General features: G+C 44.9%; 1 protein-coding gene across 1 annotated transcript; it reads right to left on the bottom strand.

Annotated features, from left to right (window-relative positions):
- Positions 1 to 9,548: 9,548 nt before the first annotated feature.
- On the bottom strand, positions 9,549 to 26,325 carry LOC138674787 (olfactory receptor 5G9-like). The gene is made up of 3 exons (XM_069762604.1): positions 26,194 to 26,325; positions 12,241 to 12,336; positions 9,549 to 10,487 (listed from the first exon to the last, which is right to left on the bottom strand). Exons 1-3 carry the CDS (start codon positions 26,323 to 26,325, stop codon positions 9,549 to 9,551), a joined length of 1,167 nt encoding a protein of 388 aa, XP_069618705.1.
- Between the last annotated feature and the right edge of the window lie 287 nt (positions 26,326 to 26,612).

Genomic DNA, 26,612 nt, shown 5'->3' with positions numbered 1-26,612 from the left:
CCTCCTCCCTTGTATCACCCCTGACTGAATGCTTCCCTTCTTCTTGTGTCACCCCTGACTGACTAAGCTTATTCCCCCTAAATCACCCCTGACTGACTGCACATTCTACCACTTTATTAACCCTGGCTGACTAAGCCACCACCACTATATCACCCCTGACTAACTGCACCTCCTACCATTGTATCACCCCAGACTGACTGCGATTCCTACCACTGTATCACTACTGACAGACTGACGGTGCCTCCTCCCTTGTATCATCACTGACTGAATGCTTCCCTTCTTCTTGTGTCACCCCTGACTGACTAAGCTTATTCCCCCTAAAACACCCCCAACTGACTGAACCCCCTCCCCCTGTATTACCCGTGACTGACTGTGTCCCCTCACCCCATATTACTGCTGACTAACTGATCCCCTTCTTCCTGCAGCCCCTCCACCTATATCACCCCTGACTGACTGCACATTCTACCACTTTATTAACCCTGACTGACTGAGCCCTCACCACTATATCACCCCTGACTAACTGCACCTCCTGCCATTGTATCACCCCAGACTGACTGCGCCCCTTACCACTGTATCACCCGTAACTGACTGCGCCCCTTACCATTGTGTTACCCCAGACTGACTGTTCCCCCTACCACTGTATCATACCTGACTGACTACACCCCCTTCCAAGTGTATCACCCCAGACTGACTGCACCCCCTTCCAAGTGTATCACCCCAGACTGACTGCACCCCCTCCCACTGTATCACCCCAGACTGACTGCGCCCCCTCCCACTATATCACCCCTCACTGACTATGTCCCCTATAATTGTATCACCCCTGACTGACTGTGCCCCTTACCACTGCATCACCCCTAACTGACTGTGCCTTTTTCCACTGTATCACCCCTGACTGACTGCACATCTCCCTTGGTATCACCCCTGAAAGACTGCGCACCTCCCACTTTATCACCCCTGACGGACTGCGCAACTCCCTCTGTATCACCCCTGACTGACTGCGCCCCCTACCATTGTATCACCCCTAACTGACTGCACCTCTTACCACTGTATCACCCCAGACAGTCTGCGCACCTCCCACTGTATCACCCCTTACGGCCTGCGCACCTCCCACTGTATCACCCCTGACGGCCTGCGCACCTCCCACTGTATCACCCCTGACGGCCTGCGCACCTCCCACTGTATCACCCCTGACGGCCTGCGCACCTCCCACTGTATCACCCCTGACGGCCTGCGCACCTCCTACTGTATCACCCCTGATGGACTGCGCACCTCCCACTGTATCACCCCTGACGGCCTGCGCACCTCCCACTGTATCACCCCTGACGGCCTGCGCACCTCCCACTGTATCACCCCTGACGGCCTGCGCACCTCCCACTATATCACCCCTGACGGCCTGCGCACCTCCCACTGTATCACTCCTGACGGACTGCGCACCTCCCACTGTATCACCCCTGACTGACTGCACCTCCCACTGTATCACCCCTGACGGCCTGCGCACCTCCCACTGTATCACCCCTGACGGCCTGCACACCTCCCACTGTATCACTCCTGACGGACTGCGCACCTCCCACTGTATCACCCCTGACTGACTGCACCTCCCACTGTATCACCCCTGACGGCCTGCGCACCTCCCACTGTATCACCCCTGACGGCCTGCGCACCTCCTACTGTATCACCCCTGATGGACGGCGCACCTCCCACTGTATCACCCCTGACGGCCTGCGCACCTCCTACTGTATCACCCCTGATGGACTGCGCACCTCCCACTGTATCACCCCTGACGGCCTGCGCACCTCCCACTGTATCACCCCTGACGGCCTGCGCACCTCCCACTGTATCACTCCTGACGGACTGCGCACCTCCCACTGTATCACCCCTGACTGACTGCACCTCCCACTGTATCACCCCTGACGGCCTGCGCACCTCCCACTGTATCACCCCTGACGGCCTGCGCACCTCCTACTGTATCACCCCTGATGGACGGCACACCTCCCACTGTATCACCCCTGATGGCCTGCGCACCTCCCACTGTATCACCCCTGACGGCCTGCGCACCTCCCACTGTATCACCCCTGACGGCCTGCGCACCTCCCACTATATCACCCCTGACGGCCTGCGCACCTCCCACTGTATCACCTCTGACGGCCTGCGCACCTCCCACTGTATCACCCCTGACGGCCTGCGCACCTCCTACTGTATCACCCCTGATGGACGGCGCACCTCCCACTGTATCACCCCTGACGGCCTGCGCACCTCCTACTGTATCACCCCTGATGGACTGCGCACCTCCCACTGTATCACCCCTGACGGCCTGCGCACCTCCCACTGTATCACCCCTGACGGCCTGCGCACCTCCCACTGTATCACTCCTGACGGACTGCGCACCTCCCACTGTATCACCCCTGACTGACTGCACCTCTTACCACTGTAAAACAACTGAAGAGTGGGCATGGATGTCTGCCATTTGTGCAGTCCTCCAAGACTTTGAGGACTCCAGAAAATTGTGAGTGGTTATGATCTATAATCGCCACTCAGTTGCTTCTGACAATCGGGTGGAGATGGAGGAAGACATGAGACAGAGGGAAGCTACTCAGCCCAGCATCGTCTCATCTGCTCAGCGTGGATTGGGTATCAAGGAGGAGGTGGAGGCTGAGGAAGAGGAGGAACAGGAGCTCGTTTCTAGCGCAACAGATGCTAGTACTCACACAAGCTACGTAGATGAAATTGGCAGATGAACAGAAGAATTCACATTTTTCAATACAATTCAAAGAAAAATCGACTTGACTCAAATACATTTTCTCATCTCTACCTACTACTAGTATAACTGGAATATTAGGTGTATGCTTGTTAGGGCATGCACAGTAGACCCCTTACATGGGCATTTTTCAGCAGTTCTACGCAAGTTTAACCCCTTAAGGACCAGGGGTATTTCTGCTTTTGCGTTCCCAATTTTTTGCTCCCCTCCTTCTCACGGCCCTAACCTTTTTATTTTTCCGACATTATGGCCATGTGAGGGCTTGTTTTTTGTGGTACGAGATGTACTTTTGAACGGCACCACTGATTTTACCATATCGCATAATGGAAAATGAGAAAAAAATTCCAAATACGGTGAAATTGCTGAAAAAAGTGCAATTCTCCAATTATTTTTTTTACCATGTTGACTAAATGCTAGAACTGACCTGCCAATATGATTTTCCAGTTCATTACCAGTTCATAGACACCAAACATGTCTAGGTTCTGGTCCATTTGCGTGGTAAAAAAAAAAAAAAGTTTGTAAAAAAAAAAAAAAGTTGCAATTTTTTAGAGACCCATAGCGTCTCCATTTTTCTGGATATGGCGATGGGTGTTGGCTTATTTTTTGTGTGCCGATCTAATGTTTTTATTGATACCATGTGGGTGTGTATATGATGACCCATTTTTGCATTTTATTACAATGTTGCAGTGACCAAAAAAACTTAACTAGATTTTTTTTCACTACATCGTTTACAGATTGGATTAATCCTTTTTATATATTGATAGATTGGGCGATTCTGAAATTGTTGATACTGAATTTGTGCATATTTGATTTTTTCTTATTGTTTTATTTTGAATGGGGCGAAAGGAGGATAAGTTGAACTTTTATATTTTTTATTTTTTTAAATATTTTTTAAAACATTTTTTTTTTTACTTTGTACTTGTTTCGATTGTCTCCATGGGAGTCAAGAAGCTGAGATCATCCCATCGCTTGTGCTTCATAAAGCAGGTGTGCTCACTTGCTATGAGCGCCGACTGCTGGGCGTAGCTCATAGCTATCTGTCTATGACAATCACCGGGGTCTCCTGCAGACCCCAGGTAGTCAAGCCAACCCATCGGTGACCCCCTTTCATGTGACATGTTCGCCTATGGGTGGGGTTAATGACGCACTTCCTGCAAGTTCATGTTAAATGCCGCTCTCAGAGTTTGACAGCGGCATTTATCATATTAACAGCCGCAGGTAGATCACGATCAAGGCAGCAGAGGTTGCGACAGAGAGACTCATTGTCAGAGAAAGTACAAATTATCCCAAAATATTCTTTAACTACGTAAATAGTAAGAAACTAAAAAATGATAGTGTTGGCCCCCTTAAAAATAGTCTGGGTGAAATGGTGGATGAGGATGAGGAAAAAGCCAATATGCTAAATGACTTTTTTTTCATCAGTATTTACACAAGAAAATCCCATGGCAGACAAAATGACTAGTGATAAAAATTCTCCATTAAGTGTCACCTGCTTAACCCAGCAGGAAGTGCGGCGGCGTCTAAAAATCACTAAAGGTGTCAAATCCCCAGGCCCGGATGGGATACACCCCCGAGTACTGCAGGAATTAAGTACAGTCATTGATAGACCATTATTTTTAATTTTTAGAGACTCCATAATAGCAGGGTCTGTACCACAGGACTGGCGTATAGCAAATGTGGTGCCAATATTCAAAAAGGGGACAAAAACTGAACTCGGAAATTATAGGCCAGTAAGCTTAACCTCTACTGTGGGTAAAATCCTGGAGGGCATTCTAAGGGATGCTATACTGGGGTATCTGAAGAGGAATAACCTCATGACCCAGTATCAGCACGGGTTTACTAGGGACCGTTCATGTCAGACTAATCTGATCAGTTTCTATGAAGAGGTAAGTTCCGGACTGGACCAAGGGAACCCAGTGGATGTAGTGTATATGGACTTTTCAAAAGCTTTTGATACGGTGCCACACAAAAGGTTGATACATAAAATGAAAATAATTGGGATAGGGGAAAACATGTGTAAGTGGGCTAAGAGCTGGCTCAGGGATAGGAAACAAAGGGTGGTTATTAATGGAGCACACTCGGACTAGGAGCCAAAATGTAATGGTGACCACTCTCTGCTCATTCTTTTCAACATTTCTGCAGCTTTCGACACTGTTGACCACCATTTCCTGCTCTCTAGGCTTCAGTCACTAGGCATTAAGGACACTCCTCTCTCCTGGTTCTCTTCCTATCTTTCTGATTGCTCCTTCAGTGTTCTGTTCTCCGGCTCCACTTCATCTCCTCTTCCTCTCACTGTCGGGGTTCCTCAGGGCTCAGCCCTTGGATCCCTTCTCTCTCTACACGGCCCCAATTGGACAGACCATCATCAGATTTGGCTTTCAGTACCATCTTTAGGCTGAAGAAAAACAACTATACACGTCGTCCCCTGCCTTTACCCCCGCTGTACTACAGAATGCCAGTGACTGCAGTCTCCAACATCATCTCTGCTCTCTATCTAAAACTCAACCTTTCCAAAACTGAACTTCTTCTGCTATCACCGTCTACTAACCTCCCTAAATCTGCCATTTCCCTCTCCGTGGGGGGCACAATAATAACACCCCGGCAGCAGGCGCGCTGTCTGGGTGTTATGTTTGACTCCGATGTCTCCTTTACCTCCCATATACAATCTCTTGCCCACTCATACTGCTTACACCTAAAGAACATCTCTAGAATCTGCCCTTTTCTCACCATGGAAACAACAAAAACCAATCTGGCTAATTGGTATTCAGACGTGTCGGCTCTTCACCAGTCGTTACACTCGCTGCCCATTCACTATAGGATCCAATGCAAAGTACTTGTTCTCACCCACAAAGCTCTCCACAGTGCGGCACCCCCTTACATCTCCTCCCTCATTTCTTTCTATCGGCCTAACCGATCGCTGCGCTCTGCAAACGACTTTCGACTAACCTCTGCACTAATCCGTACCTCCCACTCCCGACTCCAAGACTTCTCCCGTGCTGCGCCAATCCTCTGGAATGCTCTACCCCAAGATATTAGGACCATCCACAATTTGCATAGTTTTAGGCGCTCGCTCAAAACACATTTGTTCAGAGCAGCCTATCACGTTCACTAATCAAAGTCATTTTATGTTTGTGTGTGTGTGTAGCCCATTCACTATCTCCATCTACCCCCCACCCCCTGAAGATGGCTGGACCATGATTGTAAATACATCATTGTAAATACACACCTGTGCTTTGTATCTCCCCCACCTCATTGTAGATTGTAAGCTCTCACCAGCAGGGGCGGCTTATGATGCTTTAATTATTGTACTGTTAACATTGTTACTTATGACTTATGTTTTGAAACTGTTAAACTGTAAAGCGCTGCAGAATATGTTGGCGCTATATAAATAAAGATTATTATTATCGGTCGCGGTTAGCAGTGGGGTACCACAGGGGTCAGTATTGGGCCCGCTTAATTTTAACATATTTATTAATGACCTTGTAGGGCCATACAGAGCAGAATTTCAATATTTGCAGATGATACTAAACTCTGCAGGGTAATCAATACAGAGGAGGACAATTTTATATTACAGGATGATTTACGTAAACTAGAAGCTTGGGCTGATAAAAGGCAAATGAGCTTTAATGGGGATAAATGTAAGGTCATGCACTCAGGGCAAAACCATCAATGGAAAAGACCTGGGTGTATGGGTGGATGACAAGCTCACATTTAGTGGCCAGTGTCAGGCAGCTGCTACAAAGGCAAATAAAATAATGGGATGCAATAAAAGAGGCATAGATGCTCATGAGGAGAACAAAATGCAAATTGCAAATTGCCTCTTCAGAGAAAAAGAGGACTTAAACTCTATAGCACCACCTGTTGGATGTAGCGATCCTACAAGTCACAATCAACCCTTTAACAAGTCGTGCAATAGGACTTAGGATAAAAGCCAAATCAGTATCTCAATTCACAGACACTGCTTCGGGCTGTTGGCCCTCGTGAGTGCGAAGCATGAGAACTAATTTGGCTATTTGAGAGGCTCTGGACTGGGATCTAAGGGATAACATTTCTCTTTATGGAAAGTGAAACACCTTGTCTGCAAATTGAGATACTGATTTGGCTTTACCCTAAGTCATATTTCACGACTCGTTAAAGGTTTGATTGTGACTTGTAGGATCGCTACTTGAAAAAGGTGGCGCTATAGAGTTTAAGTCCTTCTTTTCTCAAAAGCGGCAATTTGCATAATATATTTACCAGAGGAGCATTGCACGGCGAATAAGTCTCCTTACCTTGACAAGCCAGAGCTGGTATGTCACTCTCCATAAGGAGAAACCTTACCCCTTAGACCCCAGCCCAGGAGGAGAACATAATTTTACCTCTATACAAGTCACTAGTTCGACCACACTTAGAATACTGTGCACAGTTCTGGTCTCCGGTGTATAAGAAAGACATAGCTGAACTAGAGCGGGTGCAGAGAAGAGCGACCAAGGTTATTAGAGGACTGGGGGGTCTGCAATACCAAGATAGGTTATTACTCTTGGGGCTATTTAGTTTGGAAAAACGAAGGCTAAGGGGTGATTTTATGTTAATGTATAAATATATGATGGGACAGTACAAAGACCTTTCTGATGATCTTTTTAATCATAGACCTGAGACAGGGACAAGGGGGCATCCTCTACATCTGGAGGAAAGAAAGTTTCAGCATAATAACAGACGTGGGTTCTTTACTCTAAGAGCAGCGTGACTAAGGAACTCTCTGCCGTATGATGTTGTAATGAGTGATTCATTACTTAAATTTAAGAGGGGACTGGATGCCTTTCTGGAAAAGTATAATGTTACAGGGTATATACACTAGATTCCTTGATAGGGCGTTGATCCAGGGAACTAGTCTGATTGCCGTATGTGGAGTCGGGAAGGAATTTTTTTCCCCAAGGTGGTGCTTACTCTTTGCCACATGGTTTTTTTTTGCCTTCCTCTGGATCAACATGTTAGGGCATGTTAGGTTAGGCTATGGGTTGAACTAGATGGACTTAAAGGCTTACTTCAACCTTAAATATTATGTTACAATGACTCTTAGAGGCACATGAGGGCTGATCAGATCAAACAGGTTGAGGCGACCAATAATTGATATATCCATCATTGGACGTTAATGGGTTAAAGGATGGCTCCTTGCAAGTTGGTGTAAACTGCTGCACTTTAAAGAGCTCAGAAGGATGAAAGAAAAGTCATAACTAGGGTTGAGTGACTTTTCCTTTTTTGAGGTCGAGTCGGGTTTCGCGAAACCCGACTTTCTCAAAAGTCGAGTCGAGTGAAATCGGCCGATCTTCTTGAAAAGTCGGGGTCGGGGGATCGGCCGAAACACGAAACCCAATGCAAGTCAATGGGAAATCTATATATTTTTATATTTACTTCAGGCTCAAGGTCATATGAGGACATCCAGCAGAGGGGGCATCACCGCGAATGAAGGTAACTACAGGTCATTGACCTACATTACCTTCATTCGCTGGAGTTTTACAGGCACGAGCACAGTTGCATTATAGCAGAGCTCCTGCCTGTAAAATATTTTAACCCCTTCAGATGGATTTACATCGTGGGACGTTACAGATCTACGGAAGGTATGAGATATTGTTGGTTTATTATTTTTAATTTGTTACAGGTCGAGGGTCTTCAGGTGGATTGAGAAAGCAATAAAATATTACAACAACTTGTGGGTTTATTTCATTAAAAAACTTTGTAATAATGTGTGTGTGTTTTTTAACCATTTCAGACAATTGGATTAATAATAGGTGTCATAATTGATTCCTCTCCATTATTAATCTGGCTTAATGTGACCTTATGACAATAGCAAGGTGACATTAACCCTTCATTACCCCATATCCCACCGCTACACGGGAATGGGAAGAGAGTGGCCAAGTGCCAGAATAGGCACATCTTCCAGATGTGCCTTTTCTGGGGTGGCTGGGGGCAGATGTTTTTAGCCAAAGGGGGCCAATAACCGTGGACCCTCTCCAGGCTAATAATATCTGCCCTCAGTCACTGGCTTTACCACTCTGGCGGAGAAAATTGCGCGGGAGCCCACGCCAATTTTTTCTGCGATTTAACCCTTAAATTTAATAGCTACAGCGCCGAAATTTTGCACATACACACAACTAACATTAGTAGTGTGGAATATGCAAAAAAAATGGGAATATGACATGGTTTACTGTATGTAATCATGTCTCATATCATGTCGGGTTTAGGCAGGAGAAATGAAAAGCCGGCAAATGAATTACCGGTTTTTCTGCTATATCGCGCTGAAGTAAATATAAATAAATATATATATATATGTGTCTCAATGACATATATATATATATATATAAACCGAAACCCGACTTTGGAGCGAAGATCGCCGACCGCCGACCCGATCCCACAGTGAGATCGGGTCGGGTTTCATGAAACCCGACTTTGCCAAAAGTCGGCGACTTTTGAAATTGGCCAATCTGTTTCGTTCAACCCTAGTCATAACCGCTTTATTGTCACGATACATCAATCTTGGAAAATGCCAAACAATTTGCCTGGAGCTTAGCAAGGAGCATAACTCTTATATAATAAATAATAGTAATGTATACTCACCAGCTCTAAACCCCACAGATTCACCAATGACTGCTCTTTTGGTGCCTCACATTAAGCCCGTTCTTCAGTCATCCAACCACTGAGTTTTGAGATTGGCTGCAGTGGTTAGGCAACTGCAAGTGGATGTAGTAGAATCAGTAGAATAGTCAGCAGAGAAGTGACAGCGGCCAGAGTCTGTACATAAATCTGATTTTCTTTTTCATAACCGTGCTTGCCATTTGAAAAAACATTTGGGAAGTCGAAGATTACCTTTAATGTCTTTATTTCTAAAACTATAAATAATGGGATTAATCAAGGGTGTAAATACAGTGTATTGAAGGGATGTGATTTTATTAATATCTGATGTTTGTTCACTTTTTGGGAGCATATACACACTGAAAAGAGTGGTGTAAAATATGGAGACCACGGTGAGGTGGGAACTGCAGGTGGAGAAGGCTTTCTGTCTACTGATATTAGATGAAATCTGTAAAATGGCACGGATAATCTTCACGTAGCTATCAACAAATATTATGCTGGAAATAATCAACAGTGGAATACCTAATAAATACATTTGTAGTTTTACAGGAAAAGTATCCGAACATGCAATGTCTTGTAAGGGAACAAGATCACAGAATAGATGGTCAATAACATTAGACCCACAGAACTTTAACCTGGATATTATTATAATGTAAATGAGTGACGCAAAGAAACTGAGCAACCAAGAACTGATGGACAATATCACACAATTTCCACTTGTCATTATAGAGGTATAACGCAGGGGATTACAGATGGCCACATATCTGTCATAACACATCACCGTGAGGAGAAGGCATTCAAATGATTCTGTGGCACTAAAGAAATAAATTTGGGTCATGCAACCAATAAAAGCAATGGTCCCTCCTTTATTCATTAAAATGTAGAGAATGTTGGGGGCAATATCTGAAATCAGTAAGATGTCACTGATGGACAGTTGTGAGATGAAGAAGTACATTGGAGTGTGGAGGTTCCTGCTGGTGGACACCAGGGTGATAATCAGGAGATTCCCATATATTGTCACCAAGAATATCACAAGAAGTACACAGAAGAGTACAATTCTTAGCTGTGAACTGCCTTGAAAACCTAAGAGTACAAACTCTTTAATATCAGTCAGATTGTTCACCTGCAAAAAAGTATACAAACATAAAAGATTTAAAAGTCAGTAAGATTTGTTACTAATATCATAAGGAACAGGAGTTCTTCATGTTGCAGGAGAGCAGATGGGAATGTCCTGGGTGGCAGGTTTGTGTCACCGAAGTGGCTGGCCTCAGTGATATAAGTCCCAGAATGGAAGGTCCAGTAATTGATGGTTACTGAGAGGTTTTAGTAAATGGACCAGATATTGGGTGTTATGATCAGGTGGCCTTGGAGCAGCATGAAATGACCTTCGCTGGAGCAGTGGTAACTATACTGACCGCAAACCCTGATCCTATCACCGCAACTAGAAGTAACCGTGGGGTGTGCCTAACCAGACCTAGACACCTCGACACAGCCGGAGAACTAAATATCCCTAAAGATGGAAATAGGAAAACTCTCTTGCCTCAGAGTAGACCCCCAAAGGATAGACAGCCTCCCACAAATAATGACTGGGAGTAGGAGAGGAAAAGACATACGCAGACTGAAAACAGGGATAAGCAAAGGAGGCCACTTCTACCTAGATAGGAAAGGAATACTATGCGGTCAGCATAAAACACTACAAAATATCCACAGCAGAAAAATACCAAAACTCCACCACCTAACTAAAGATGTGGAGAGTATATCTGCGACTCCAGCGAATCCAACTAGACTGAGAAAAACAATCAGGCACAGTCTAGCAGGAACAAAATAGAAACAAGATAAGCACAGAAAATAAACACACAGCAGTGTGTCTAAAACAAAATGAAGCAAACACTTATCTTTGCTGAAATGGCAGCAAGCAGGAGAGGCCAGGCAGGACCAACACTTCCAAAGGAACATTGACAACTGGCAGGGACTAATGAGTCCTGCAAAGCTAAATAGCCCAGTCAGCTTTGCAATTTTGCAGATACACCTGTCCAATCCTGCAGTCCAGGCATAACTGCATTAACCTCTACAACCACTGGAGGGAGCCCAAAAGCAGAATTCACAACAATTGGGTCCGGGTTTTAGCAGCAACCAAAAGAGCCAGGGTAGAAATAGTCGCTCCTATAGCTCCAGTAGGGGCCTTGCAGGTCTTATAAAAGGCAGCTGAATTGGCTCAAGTGTGTCTGAGGTAGTGGAGCTGGAGTGGGGAGCTCTACTGGTGCACAGACCGTAGCAATGTCCGGACTTGCTGTGAACGTAAGACTGCATCATTTTACTGTGCCTACCCTGAGAAAGGACTGTTTATTTAGTTATTGATTTTTTTTATTTTGGTCAAAGTGAAGCTGCTGTGCTTACTTTCAAAGTTTGTGAGACAAAATAAACCTGAGACTGTTTTGCACCAGAACCAAATGCCCGTGTGTATCCTTCACTGCTGATAGCAAGCAATGTTCTCTTTAAAGATTTATCTGACATCTTGGCCAAAATCCTCACGGACAACAATGATCACCATCACAGAATTGATTCCTCAATAACATGTGAATGTGACCTTCAAGTGTCAATACGATGTGGTATGTGGAGCGGTCATCATTGCAAAGTTGTCTATGTGTCCTCACCATCTCCTCACTTCATGGAATGAGATAAAGATGTCTTCGCATCAATAGCAATTTCTATCTAAGCTTAATTACATTACGATCAATGTTCAGCTGAACACAAATTTTATTTCCTAGAAAAATAATTGAGTAACTTTGTTTGGAAAACTTCCATTCTTATTTTCATGGTCTAAATGTGAATGAAATGATAATTATCGTATATCCCTACATCATTTGTGTTCTTACATCAGGCATTTCCATGTTCCTCTTATTTTTCATCGTGAGGTAATAAGTGACGAGTCTCCACCTGCAAGAGAAGATCTTCATCATCCTGGTCAGATTCTGTAAAATGATCGGACATAGTCAGATGCATCAACATTTACTCATAGAACAGAAACTATGACATGACTCCGTATAAGTATGATTATATATATATTATGCCATTGCCTCTACAGATTTGGTGTTGTTTTTGTCTCCCATATCTCTCGAGGTGTAGTCCAAAGAGGCATTATTATTAATAATTATTGGATTATTCCAAGGATGATGTAAAATGCAGAAATAAAATAAACATGATCAAATATGTAGATACATAATCTAACATGTCAATAATCACATTTAAGTGCCCAGTGAATGCCGAAAAAATAGAATTTTCCATTTTTCAGTACAGTTGCACCTTTAAACATGCAATAAAAATCGATCAAAAGGATGAAAACAGGCCATAATTGTACCAACAAAAATCACATTTGGTTCTCAAAAAACAAGCCCAAATACGAATCCATTGGTGGGAAAAAGAAAACAAAAATGTGTATAGTCTATGAATTTGGCAACACAAAGAAAAAAACTTGTTTTTATTCTATTTTTCAAAAGTAACAGTAAAATATTTTAATAGTAAAAGTCAATCATAGTACAATGATTAAGACGCAATTCGAAAGGTGTTCGTTTTAATGCTGTACATCGGTTTATTGTGCTATTACAGCTAACAGTATATCTAGTGGACCACATTTTTGTGATGTTCTATTTTAAAATGGCTCAATAGAAGATAGATTTTGCTACAAAGATCGCAGTTCTGTTGCCGGATCAACCCTGCGTTTCTCCAAATATTAGAGGCGGCTAATAAAGAGCAAACTTTCTGAGAAGGTGGTTAAGATGGAATTTTGAAGCAATTGTGAGAACTAGGTGACCCCACTGGGTGATCTGTTCGGAAAACCATTCAAGGACTGGAGCATATGGCCACAGCCACAGAAGATAAAAAGCGCATTTGTATCAGAAAGTGGCAAAACTAAAAAAGAAGTGTCCTTAACAGGTAGTGCACCCATCTGGAAAGTTACTTTCACTGTTCAGAATTGGACAGGACTACTTCAAATTGTTGAGGTTGGAAATAAGTGTTGCGCCCCAGGGTCCTGGTCATCACAGTAGCATTATTTTCCGCGCGGGGAGAGTGATGTTGCGTTTGGAAGCGATGAAGGATATCTTTTATCAGGTAACCACAATACACACAACATGTTCACACTCCAAGCCGCAAGGGGGAGCTTTTGATCCTATTTACTACGTGACTCCCCTATATATTGTGGTTTGCAGGGAATGAGAGTTGAGATTGTCAGAGAGACAGAAAGGAGCAGACCGACCTAGAGGGTCAGAGGGTCTGAAGGAGCCGTGTAGTCAGACGACCGAGATTGTAAGGACACTACGACTTACATCAGAGACCAGCAGGACAGATGAACTGCAAGTTACCTGTCCGCCTTAATACCCAGGAGCCACGGTGACACACATAGAGCCCGCGGCGTGCTTGAGTACCTGTAAAAAGGCTCAAGTCACCAGTCATACAGGTTATTTCCTATCCTACATGGGGGACAGAGAGAAGAACTGTGAGGACCTTATCTGAAGCCATAGGCAGTAAGAGACTACAACACCACCGTGCTAGTGGAAGGCTTTTAACTCCACCTGGTAAAGGGGACTCTGGATTCGCTTCCAAGCCAGCTGGACCCTGCCTGCCATGTGATCTGGTACCCTGGACTGTGGCTGCCTGAAGTCTTCAGTAAACCAGGTAAACCAGGTAAAAATTGCCAAAAGTCGGCGATTTTTGAAATTGTCAGATCCGTTTCGCTCAACCCTACTTTGCTCTTCTCTCTAAGATTACTATCCAAGATATTAAAGACATCCTTCAAACAATCCCAAAAAACAAAACTCCAGGTCCAGATGGTTTCCCTGTGAGTTACTACAGAAAGTTTTCAGACATTCTTCTCCCCCACCTAGTTGTCCTATTCAACTCATTTCTGGAAGGGAAGTGTCCTCCTACTCAATCCCTAGAGGCATATATTATTCCCAAGGAGGGCAGAGACGGCGGCCTCTGTAGTAATTATAGGCCTATCTCCTTGCTCAATAGCAACCTAAAATTATGGGCAAAGATTCTGGCTGCCAGAATTAATGGTGTTCTAGAAACACTAATACATCCTGACCAAGTTGGCTTTGTCAGAGGAAGAGAGGGTAAGGACAACTCTATCAAAACTCTTTTGGCTATTTCTCATGCTAAGTGCTCTGGCATCCCCCTTGTCATTCTGTCGACAGATGCCGAGAAGGCCTTTGATAGAATCAGCTGGCACTATCTGATTTGCACCTTAAAAAAATATGAGTTTCCTCCTCCGTTTATAGAGGCTATCATGACCCTTTACACGACTCCAGCTGCTAAGGTCAGAGTGAATAGTTTATTTTCTAATTCCTTCAGGATTAGAAACAGAACTAGACAGGGCTGCCCTCTCTCCCCTTCCTTTTTGTGTTGGTAATGGAGACCTTGATCCAGAAAATTAGGCAAAACCCGGAGATTAGAGGCTTAACAGTGGGCCAATATGAATTCAAGACAGCTGCGTTTGCTGATGACCTTCTTCTCTTGATCTCGAATCCCTAAACAGCCTTTTCCAGTCTTTTAAATTTATTTAATGAATTTGGTATTGTCTCAAACTTTAAAATCAACATGAACAAGTTGGAAGTTTTGAACATCTCGATTCCATCTGAAGTATCCAAGATTCTTAAACAAACTACCCCTTTTAACTGGCCCCCTGAGAAACTAAAATTCCTAGAGATTTATCCCGCTACAGACCCCACTTCACTCTTTAAATTTAATTTTTTACCCTTACAAACCAAGATACAAACTCTACTCAAATCTTATGACTTACCTTATCTTTCCTGGATGGGGAAGGTTAAAGTTATCAAAGCCCACATTCTCCCAAAAAAATTTTATATAATGAATATGGTCCCCATCCATATCCCTAATTCTTTCTTCACCTCCTTGAATAAATTGGTTGCAAATTATATTTGGAGATTTAAAAGAGCCAGACTTCTCCCTAAAATTCTTTTATCTACCTAAAAATAAAGGTGGACTTGACCTCCCCAACTTTAACCCCTTAGTGACGGAGCCAAATTTTTTAAATCTGACCAGTGTCACTTTATGTGGCAATAACTCTGGAATGCTTCAACAAATCCCAGTGATTTTGAGATTGCTTTTTCGTGACACATTATACTTTATGATAATGGTACATTTAGGTCAATATGTTTTGTGTATATTTGTAAAAAATATCACAAATTTGAGAAAAATTTTAAAAATTTAGCAATTTTCAAAGTTTGAAGGATTATCCCTTTAATCCAGATAGTCATACCACAGCAAACCATTAATAAATAACTTTTCCCGCATGTCGACTTTACATCAGCACCATTTGTAAAATGTTCTTTTATTTTGTTAGCATTTTAGGAGGTTAAAAATGTAGCAGTAATTTTTCATTTTTTCAAGGAAATTTACAACAGTTATTTTTTTAGGGACTTATCCATGTTTGAAGTGACTTTAGGGGTCTCATATATTGGGAAACCCCCAAAGGTGATACAATTTTAAAAACAGCACTCCCTGACATATTGAAAGCTGCTTTCAGGTAGTTTATTAACCCTTCAGGTGCTTTACAGGAATTAATGAAAAGTGGTATGACAGAAATGAAAATGTGCATTTTTACCACCTAAATGTCGCTAATTTCTGAACAGGTTACAACAGCCGACAGACTCTAAGGCCGCTATTTGGTCGTGAATTACCATCGCAAACATCAGGACCACACAATCATGATCGGAGGGCACCAATTGGGATAAAGAGGAAGCCCCCACACTCTGTTAACCAGTTATAATGATGTAGTCACTATTGACAGCAGCATCTAAAGGGTTAAACAGATATGGACGGTGCTAACATTGATCGTGGTTGATACAGCAAGTTGTCAGATATAGTGTACAGCTGACAGCTGCTGGATTGTCTCCTGTATGGGGATGCTATTTTCTTATATCTCAGGTCAGTTAAAAGACCTATTGGCTATCATTAAGGGGTTAAGACCTATTACCACGCAATTCACCTAGCTAGATGGTTACGTCTGGTTAAGTCTAATATAGATTCTAAAACTCCTAACTTCGAAATCACTCTGTTGGGTAATAATGCTGATATCTTTCTATGGTCCTCCTGTACTCACTCACAAAGTACCTCATTGTTACTTTTTAGATAATATCCCACTGAAGATAATCCCTTGGCTTACTGACCCCAATTATACTGATGTTTTTGGTCTTTGGGACTCGTTACCTAACTTTCCAATCTCACACCTCCTTCCCAACCAAATCCCCTGTATAGACGCTTGGCCAAGGGATGCCAAAAGACGACCCCACGACCTTCTACAAAAGCACCGTGTAACTTTTATACTTTCCAAACTCAAATCAATACAAAAAAATAACTCTGAGTTGCTCTGGCTAGAATTTCTAGTAGGCCTCAGTTCTCCTTCCTCCAAACTAATTTCCAAAATGTACGCTAACCTCATTTGTCCACCCACTCAGTTCAAACCACTCTATTTATCTTCATGGGAATCAGAATTAAAGCGTTCTTTGTCCCCCCAAGAATCGAACCAAATTTTGAGTAATTCTCACGGCTTCTCAAGATGTATCTCGCTACAGGAAAACTCCTTTAAAATTTTATCACGCTGGTATAGAATGTTGTGAATTCTGTGGCTGAATTCACTCCTGTGGTCACAAGTGGTACTGCAGCTTCTGAGCTTCCTCCCTCAGGTGTTCTGGTGAGCTCGTTAGCTACTTCGTTACTTAACTCCACCTGATGCTGCTATCCTTGCTCCTTGTCAATGTTCCAGTGTTGGATCTGAGCTTCTCCTGATTGTTCCTGTGACCTGCTGCTCTGTATAGCTAAGTGCTTTTTTGCTATTTTGTTGCTTTTTTTCTGTCCAGCTTGTCTTTTGTTTTGCTGGAAGCTCTGAGACGCAAAGGGTGTACCGCCGTGCCGTTAGTTCGGCACGGTGGGTCTTTTTTGCCCCCTTTGCGTGGTTTTTGCTTTAGGGTTTTTTGTAGACTGCAAAGTTCGCTTTACTGTCCTCGCTCTGTCTAAGATTATCGGGCCCCACTTTGCTGAATCTATTTCATCCCTACGTTTTGTCTTTTCATCTTACTCACAGTCATTATATGTGGGGGGCTGCCTTTTCCTTTGGGGTATTTCTCTGGGGGCAAGTCAGGCCTATTTTTCTATCTTCAGGCTAGCTAGTTTCTTAGGCTGTGCCGAGTTGCATAGGTAGTTGTTAGGCGCAATCCACAGCCGCTTTTAGTTGTGTTTAGGATAGGATCAGGTGTGCAGTCTACAGAGTTTCCACGTCTCAGAGCTCGTTCTTTTGTTTTTGGGTATTTGTCAGATCACTGTGTGCGCTCTGATCGCTAGGCACACTGTGTTTCTGGATTGCCTTCATAACACCTTTCATTAGCAGACATAACAGTACAAGGAGCCCAACTAATGATTCTCAATAGAGGGAAAGAAAAAGTTCTGACATCTTTTTTTTTTTTTTTTTCTGCTCTGTGTTCACTTTTTTTTTTTCCCCTAGACATTTGGGTGATTCTGGACACAGGTGTGGACATGGATATTCAGGGTCTGTGCTCTTCAATGGATAATCTCGTTATAAATGTACAAAAGATTCAAGATACTATTGATCAGAAATCTATGTTAGAACCAAGAATTCCTATTCCTGATTTGTTTTTTGGAGATAGAACTAAGTTTCTAAGTTTCAAAAATAATTGTAAGCTATTTCTGGCCTTGAAACCTCATTCTTCTGGTAATCCTATTCAACAGGTTTTGATTATTATTTCTTTTTTGCGCGGCGACCCTCAAGACTGGGCATTTTCTCTTGCGCCAGGAGACCCTGCATTGAGTAGTGTCGATGCGTTTTTCCTGGCGCTCGGATTACTGTACGATGAGCCTAATTCAGTGGATCAGGCTGAGAAAAATTTGCTGGCTTTGTGCCAGGGTCAGGATGATATAGAAGTATATTGTCAGAAATTTAGGAAATGGTCAGTACTCACTCAGTGGAATGAATCTGCGCTGGCAGCTTTGTTCAGAAAGGGTCTCTCTGAGGCTCTTAAGGATGTCATGGTGGGATTTCCTATGCCTGCTGGTTTGAATGAATCTTTGTCTTTGGCCATTCAGATCGGTCGACGCTTGCGCGAGCGTAAATCTGTGCACCATTTGGCGGTATTGCCTGGGGTTAAACCTGAGCCTATGCAGTGCGATAGGACTATGACCAGAGTTGAACGGCAGGAATACAGACGTCTGAATGGGCTGTGTTTCTACTGTGGTGATCCCTCTCATGCTATTTCTGATTGTCCTAAGTGCACTAAGCGGTCCGCTAGGTCTGCCGTCATTGGTACTGTACAGTCCAAATTCCTTCTGTCCATTACCTTGATATGCTCTTTGTCGTCGTTTTCTGTCATGGCGTTTGTGGATTCAGGCGCTGCCCTGAATCTGATGGATTTGGATTATGCTAAACGTTGTGGGTTTTTCTTGGAGCCTTTGCGGTGTCCTATTCCATTGAGAGGTCCAAGCCATCCAGGATTGGATTCAGCCGACATCTCTGAAAAGTCTGCAAAAGTTCCTGGGCTTTGCTAATTTTTATCGTCGCTTCATCTGTAATTTTTCTAGCATTGCCAAACCATTGACCGATTTGACCAAGAAGGGTGCTGATTTGGTTAATTGGTCTTCTGCTGCTGTGGAAGCTTTTCAGGAGTTGAAGCGTCGTTTTTGTTCTGCCCCTGTGTTGTGTCAGCCAGATGTTTCTCTTCCGTTCCAGGTCGAGGTTGATGCTTCTGAGATTGGAGCAGGGGCGGTTTTGTCACAGAGAGGTTCTGATTGCTCAGTGATGAAACCATGTGCTTTCTTTTCCAGGAAGTTTTCACCCGCTGAGCGTAATTATGATGTGGGCAACCGAGAGTTGCTGGCCATGAAGTGGGCATTCGAGGAGTGGCGTCATTGGCTTGAAGGAGCTAAGCATCGCGTGGTGGTATTGACTGATCATAAGAACTTGACTTATCTCGAGTCTGCCAAGCGCTTGAATCCTAGACAGGCCCGTTGGTCGTTATTTTTTGCCCGCTTCGACTTTGTGATTTCGTACCTTCCGGGCTCTAAAAATGTGAAGGCGGATGCTCTGTCTAGAAGTTTTGTGCCCGACTCTCCGGGTTTATCTGAGCCAGCGGGTATCCTCAAGGAAGGAGTCATTGTGTCTGCCATCTCCCCTGATTTGCGGCGGGTGCTGCAAAAATTTCAGGCGAATAAACCTGATCGTTGTCCAGCGGAGAAACTGTTCGTCCCTGATAGGTGGACTAATAAACTTATCTCTGAACTTCATTGTTCGGTGTTGGCTGGTCATCCTGGAATCTTTGGTACCAGAGAGTTAGTGGCTAGATCCTTCTGGTGGCCATCTCTGTCACGGGACGTACGTACTTTTGTGCAGTCCTGTGGGATTTGTGCTAGGGCTATGCCCTGCTGTTCTCGTGCCAGTGGGTTGCTTTTGCCCTTGCCGGTCCCAAAGAGGCCTTGGACACATATTTCGATGGATTTCATTTCTGACCTTCCCGTTTCTCAAAAGATGTCAGTCATTTGGGTGGTCTGTGATCGCTTTTCTAAAATGGTCCATCTGGTGTCCTTGGCTAAATTGCCTTCCTCCTCTGATTTGGTACCTTTGTTCTTTCAGCATGTGGTTCGGTTGCATGGCATTCCTGAGAATATTGTTTCTGACAGAGGTTCCCAGTTTGTTTCAAGGTTTTGGCGAGCCTTTTGTGGTAGGATGGGCATTGACCTATCCTTTTCCTCGGCTTTCCATCCTCAGACTAATGGCCAGACCGAACGAACCAATCAGACCTTGGAAACATATCTGAGATGTTTTGTTTCTGCAGACCAGGATGATTGGGTGTCCTTTTTGCCGTTGGCTGAGTTTCTCCATTTTTTTGCAATTCTGGGTTCCATCCTCGTTTCTCTTCAGGACAGGTTGAGTCTTCGGACTGTCCTGGTGTGGATTCTGTGGTGGACAGGTTGCAGCAGATCTGGACTCAGGTAGTGGACAATTTGACCTTGTCCCAGGAGAAGGCTCAACTTCCTATGAAGGTTTCCTCTCCTAAATTTAAACCTCGTTTTATTGGTCCGTATAGGATTTCTGAGATTCTCAATCCTGTGTCTTTTCGTCTGACCCTCCCAGACTCCTGTTCCATACATAATGTATTCCATAGGTCGTTGTTGCGGAGATACATGGCACCTATGGTTCCATCTGTTGAGCCTCCTGCCCCGGTTTTGGTGGAGGGGGAATTGGAGTATATTGTGGAGAAGATTTTGGATTCTCGTGTTTCTAGACGGAAACTCCAGTATCTGGTTAAATGGAAGGGTTATGCTCAGGAAGATAATTCCTGGGTTTTTGCCTCTGATGTTCATGCTCCCGATCTTGTTCGTGCCTTTCATGCGGCTCATCCTGGTCGGCCTGGGGGCTCTGGTGAGGGTTCGGTGACCCCTCCTCAAGGGGGGGGTACTGTTGTGAATTCTGTGGCTGAATTCACTCCTGTGGTCACAAGTGGTACTGCAGCTTCTGAGCTTCCTCCCTCAGGTGTTCTGGTGAGCTCGTTAGCTACTTCGTTACTTAACTCCACCTGATGCTGCTATCCTTGCTCCTTGTCAATGTTCCAGTGTTGGATCTGAGCTTCTCCTGATTGTTCCTGTGACCTGCTGCTCTGTATAGCTAAGTGCTTTTTTGCTATTTTGTTGCTTTTTTTCTGTCCAGCTTGTCTTTTGTTTTGCTGGAAGCTCTGAGACGCAAAGGGTGTACCGCCGTGCCGTTAGTTCGGCACGGTGGGTCTTTTTTGCCCCCTTTGCGTGGTTTTTGCTTTAGGGTTTTTTGTAGACTGCAAAGTTCGCTTTACTGTCCTCGCTCTGTCTAAGATTATCGGGCCCCACTTTGCTGAATCTATTTCATCCCTACGTTTTGTCTTTTCATCTTACTCACAGTCATTATATGTGGGGGGCTGCCTTTTCCTTTGGGGTATTTCTCTGGGGGCAAGTCAGGCCTATTTTTCTATCTTCAGGCTAGCTAGTTTCTTAGGCTGTGCCGAGTTGCATAGGTAGTTGTTAGGCGCAATCCACAGCCGCTTTTAGTTGTGTTTAGGATAGGATCAGGTGTGCAGTCTACAGAGTTTCCACGTCTCAGAGCTCGTTCTTTTGTTTTTGGGTATTTGTCAGATCACTGTGTGCGCTCTGATCGCTAGGCACACTGTGTTTCTGGATTGCCTTCATAACACCTTTCATTAGCAGACATAACAATAGAACCCCCGAAATATTATACCAGATGGGTTTAACTTCCTCTCTAGAGTTGAGCTACCTTGACCTTTTTAGAGTCGAGCCGGGTTTCGCGAAACCCGACTATCTCAAAAGTCGAGTCGAGTGGAATCGGCCGATTATCGCGAAAAGTCGGGGATCGACCGAAACACGAAACCCAATGCAAGTCAATGGGGGAGCATAGTCGGCAGTGAGTAGAGGCCAGGAAAACATGTACAGAGCCCATTGTATTGGCAAAAACATCCATTCTTGCTACTGAAGCTTGTCAATCGTAATTTAGCTTGTAATAATTGGAAGGCATTTGAAATTGGGGGTCATTTGGCTAAAGTTGTGGGGGGTAGGGCTGGTTCAAGTAATTAGTGTGCCCAGTAAATCTGGACCACATCACGGCAGTGGAGCAGGGAGAGGTAAGTATTTCAACTTTGCAAGTGCTGTGATCCTGAGCAAGCAGGGGGGGCCCACTCGTTGGCATTGGCACTGGGACAAGGCCCTTCAAAGTACAGCGGTGTGTTTGCACGGCGGGGGCGCCTCCCACCGGCAACAACACTTTTGCGTACTATGAGGGGCCCTGTGCCAGTGACGTCACCAACGAGTATTCCTCCCCCCACCCGATGAAGGAACCTGCACCTTCATCTGCACCTTCCTCTTTGTCCCCGTGTAACGTGGTATGGTATGCGGGAAGAGGAACCTGACTTTCAGCAGGGTCACAATCTTGCTGTGTAGCGTGCACGGGGAATGTTGCGTTATGGGTCAATGTACCAGCAGACTCATCTATCACTGGCTGGGCAATGGGCAGGATGAGGAGGAAACACAGATATAGGCCCAAAGAATAAAGTGGGCTAAATGCAGTTTAAAATTGGTAACAGGACTAACCAGGGGGCATTGCAGTGGAGGACAACTGTAATGAGAGGCTGACACAGAGAGTAGGCCCAAATCAGTAAGTATTCTAAATGCAGTTCAAAATTGGCAACAGTAGTAAACCGGCGGCACAGCTTTGTTCACTGTAGGAGAACAGCAAGGAGCGGCAGACACAGATAGAAGGCCCCAACCCAACTAGTAGGCCTAATGCAGTGTTGTTTTCAACAACTACTAAACGAGAGCCAGAAGATCGAAGCAATGGAGAGGAAACCTGGGGAACACCTTGGAGTGTAAGACACCGTCTCTACACCCAAGACCCAACTTGTAGGCCGAATGCAGTGTTGTTTTCAACAACTACTTAAGAAGAGCTTTAAGATTGAAGCAATGGAGAGGAAACCTGGAGAACACCTTGGAGCGGAAGACACCGTCTCTACAACCCAGAGCCAACTTGTAGGCCGAATGCAGTGTTGTTTTCAACAACTACTTAAGAAGAGCCAGAAAATCGAAGCAATGGAGAGGCAACCTGGGGAACACCTTGGAGCGGAACACACCGTCTCTACACCCCAGACCCAACTTGTAGGCTGAATGCAGTGTAGTTTTCAACAACTACTAAACGAGAGTCGGAAGACCGAAGCAATGGAGAGGAAACCTGGGGAACACCTTGGAGTGGAACACACCGTCTCTTACACCCCATACCCAATTTGTAGGCCTAATGCAGTGTAGTTTTCAACAACTACTAAACGAGAGTCAGAAGATCGAAGCAATAGCGAGGAAACCTGGGGAACACCTTGGAGCGGCAGACACCGTTAGTAGGCCCTACCGAAGTAGTAGCCCCAATGCAGTTTTCAAATTCCTAGAGGCTGAAAACAAGACTATTGACGCTCTGCTTTTTTCAAAGGAGGACAGCTGTATTGAGTGGCGCAGACGGACACAGGTAGTAGGCCTTAAACCAAAAATGTGGCTCAATGCAGTTTAAAAATGGTTACAGGGGTACACAGGCAGCATTGCTCTGGTCAGTGGAGGACAATTTCAATAGTGGACCGCAGACAGACTTTGTACGCCTACTATTAAAAAAAGGATGCTCTATGCAATTAAAAATAGGTTCCAGGGGTCCACGGGCAGCAGTGGTGTGGTCAGTGGAGGAGTATTGGAAGGAGGGACCGCAGACAGGCGTAGTAGGCCTAACATAACAAAATTAGGCTGTAGGCACTTTAAAATTGGTTCCAGGGGTACACGGGCAGCAGTGGTGTGGTCAGCGGAGGACAATTTGAATTAGGGACTGCAAACAGACTTTGTAGGCTGTCCCCTGTGGACCATGCATCCAACACATTAATCCAGTGCGCCTTAATGGACACGTAACTTTTTGTGGACATGCCTACTGGTCCATGCGTCTCTTGTCAGGTGCACCTTTCTACTGTTTGATTGCCTGAGTGCTATGACAATGCAGACTTTTTCATGCCGGTGGAGGGCTGGGATGGCTTTTCTCGCAAAAGAAATGTCGACTGGGTAGCTTGAACCGTGGTACAGCGTAGTTCATCTGGGCTTTCTAAATATAAAACAAAGAAAAAAAGGAGGCTCCATGCACTTTCAGCTGGGTTCCAGGGGTACACGGCCAGCATTGGTCTGGTCAGTGGAGAACTATTGGAAGGAGGGACCGCAGACAGGCTTCGAAGGCCTAACATAATAAAATTGGGCTGTAGGCACTTTAAAATTGGTTCTAGGGGTACACGGGCAGCAGTAGACATGTCAGTGGAGGACTAGTGGAAGGACGGACCGCAGACAGGCTTCGAAGGCCTAACATAATAAAATTGGGTTGTAGGCACTTTAAAATTGGTTCCAGGGGTACACGGGCAGCAGTAGACAGGTCAGTGGAGGCCTAGTGGAAGGAGGGACCACAGACAGGCTTCGAAGGCCTAACATAATAAAATTGGGCTGTAGGCACTTTATAATTGATTCCAGGGGTACACGGGCAGCAGTAGACAGGTCAGTGGAGGCCTAGTGGAAGGAGGGACCACAGACAGGCTTCGAAGGCCTAACATAATAAAATTGGGCTGTAGGCACTTTGAATTCTCTTGCAGGGGTACACAGGCACCATTGGTGTTGTCAGCGGAGGCCGATTGTAATGAGTGTCTGCCAGTTAGTAGTCCGAAACAATAAATACATGTTAATGTCTCGCATTACAACAAAACGAAAACACAAAAGGGTGCAATCATTAGGTACAGGGGTGGGCTCCTCTGCGTAGTTTCAGACCTAGTAATTTGGCACAAAGTATTTACTTGGGTAAATATAGGACACTGCCCCTGACTATGTTAAGTACCATCATACATGTCAACACAATGGTATTGTTAGTGGCAGGAATTTACGGATGTCAGCGCATAGACTAAACATTGGTGGAACTGTGAGAGATAATTGTGCAAGTGGTAGAGCAATGTTTGAGCTGGGGGTGGGGGAACTCTCTTGTGGCCGGCGGTACAGGCCCAGGGTCCCTCATGTTACAACAGTGTGTCTGACGTTGAGTGCGCACCACCACCGCTAGAGACACTTTATTGTACTATGAGGGACCCAGTGGCAGTGCCGTCGACCAAAAGCGGGCACACCCACCTCTTCAGACAAACAGGACTCTCACGGGTGCTTGCGCCAAGTGGTGATACCACGGCCCCGTGGGGGGAGTTTGGCCATTTAGGGAGGTGTAAACATGTCGTATGCTGGACAATCAGCTGCTGCAAATTACGAGATTGGTAAAGTCATTCAGAGTAGTCCACAGGCAAGACCTTTTCATAGGAAAGCTAGGTGTCAGCCGGGCAAGGAGGGGCAAAAGAATTCGAAATCCAGTTGTGGTTCATTTTAATGAAGGTTAGATCATCAACATTTTGGGTAGCCAGACGAGTTCTTTTTTCGGTTAATATTGAACCTGCAGCACTGAATACTCTTTCTGATAGGACACTAGCTGCCGGGCAAGCAAGCTCCTGCAATGCATATTCTGCCAATTCTGGCCAGGTGTCTAATGTGGATGCCCAGTAATCAAATGGGAATGACGGTTGAGGTAGAACTTTGATAAGGGATGAAAAATAGTTAGTAACCATACTGGACAAATGTTGTCTCCTGTCACTTTGAATTGATGCAGCAGTACCTGTCCTGTCTGCGGTCATAGCAAAATCACTCCACAACCTCGTCAGAAAACCCCTCTGTCCAACGCCACTTCGGATTTCTGCACCTCTAACACTTCTGGTCTGCTGCCCCCTGCAGCTCGTGTGAGAACGATCACGGGCGCTGTGTGCTGGGAATGCCTGAAGCAAACGGTCAACAAGAGTTGATTGTTTGGTTGCTAATATTAGTTCCAAGTTCTCATGTGGCATAATATTTTGCAATTTGCCTTTATAGCAAGGATCAAGGAGGCAGGCCAACCAGTAATCGTCATAGTTCATCATTTTCGTAATGCGTGTGTCCCTTTTGAGGATATGTAAGGCATAATCCGCCATGTGTGCCAAAGTTCCAGTTGTCAAATCTGCGGTTGCGCTTGGTTGAGGGGCAGTTTCAGGCAAATCTACGTCACTTGTGTCCCTCAAAAACCCAGAACCCGGCCTTGCCACGCCACCAATTTCCAGTGGCCCCGGAGAAGCTTCCTCATTAAAAAAATACTCATCCACATCATCCTTCTCGTCCTCCTCCTCCTGTTCTCCCGCTACCTCGTCCTGTACACTGCCCTGACCAGACAATGGCTGACTGTCATCAAGGCTTTCCTCTTCTTCGGCTGCAGATGACTGCTCCTTTATGTGCGTCAAACTTTGCATCAGCAGACGCATTAGGGGGATGCTCATGCTTATTATGGCGTTGTCTGCACTAACCAGCCGTGTGCGTTCCTCAAAACACTGAAGGACTTGACACATGTCTTGTATCTTTGACCACTGCACATTTGACAACTCCATGTCTGCCATCCTACTGCCTGCCCGTGTATGTGTATCCTCCCACAAAAACATAACAGCCCGCCTCTGTTCGTACAGTCTCTGAAGCATGTGAAGTGTTGAGTTCCACCTTGTTGCAACGTCTATGATTAGGCGATGCTGGGGAAGGTTCAAAGACCGCTGATAGGTCTGCATACGGCTGG

This window comes from Ranitomeya imitator, chromosome 4, assembly GCF_032444005.1.
Source record: "Ranitomeya imitator isolate aRanImi1 chromosome 4, aRanImi1.pri, whole genome shotgun sequence".
Lineage (NCBI taxonomy): Eukaryota > Metazoa > Chordata > Amphibia > Anura > Dendrobatidae > Ranitomeya > Ranitomeya imitator.
This window is presented reverse-complemented; position numbering and strand designations above follow the sequence as displayed.

What these genes read in the sequence shown, in the direction of transcription:
- LOC138674787 (XM_069762604.1), bottom strand. Translation starts at nt 26,325, where the DNA reads ATGAGCATCCCCCTAATGCGTCTGCTGATGCAAAGTTTGACGCACATA. An exon ending in AGGGCAGTGTACAGGACGAG is followed by an intron (nt 12,337 to 26,193) that starts GTAGCGGGAGAA and finishes ATCATTTTACAG; the next exon opens with AATCTGACCAGGATGATGAA. An exon ending in GGAACATGGAAATGCCTGAT is followed by an intron (nt 10,488 to 12,240) that starts GTAAGAACACAA and finishes ACTTTTTTGCAG; the next exon opens with GTGAACAATCTGACTGATAT.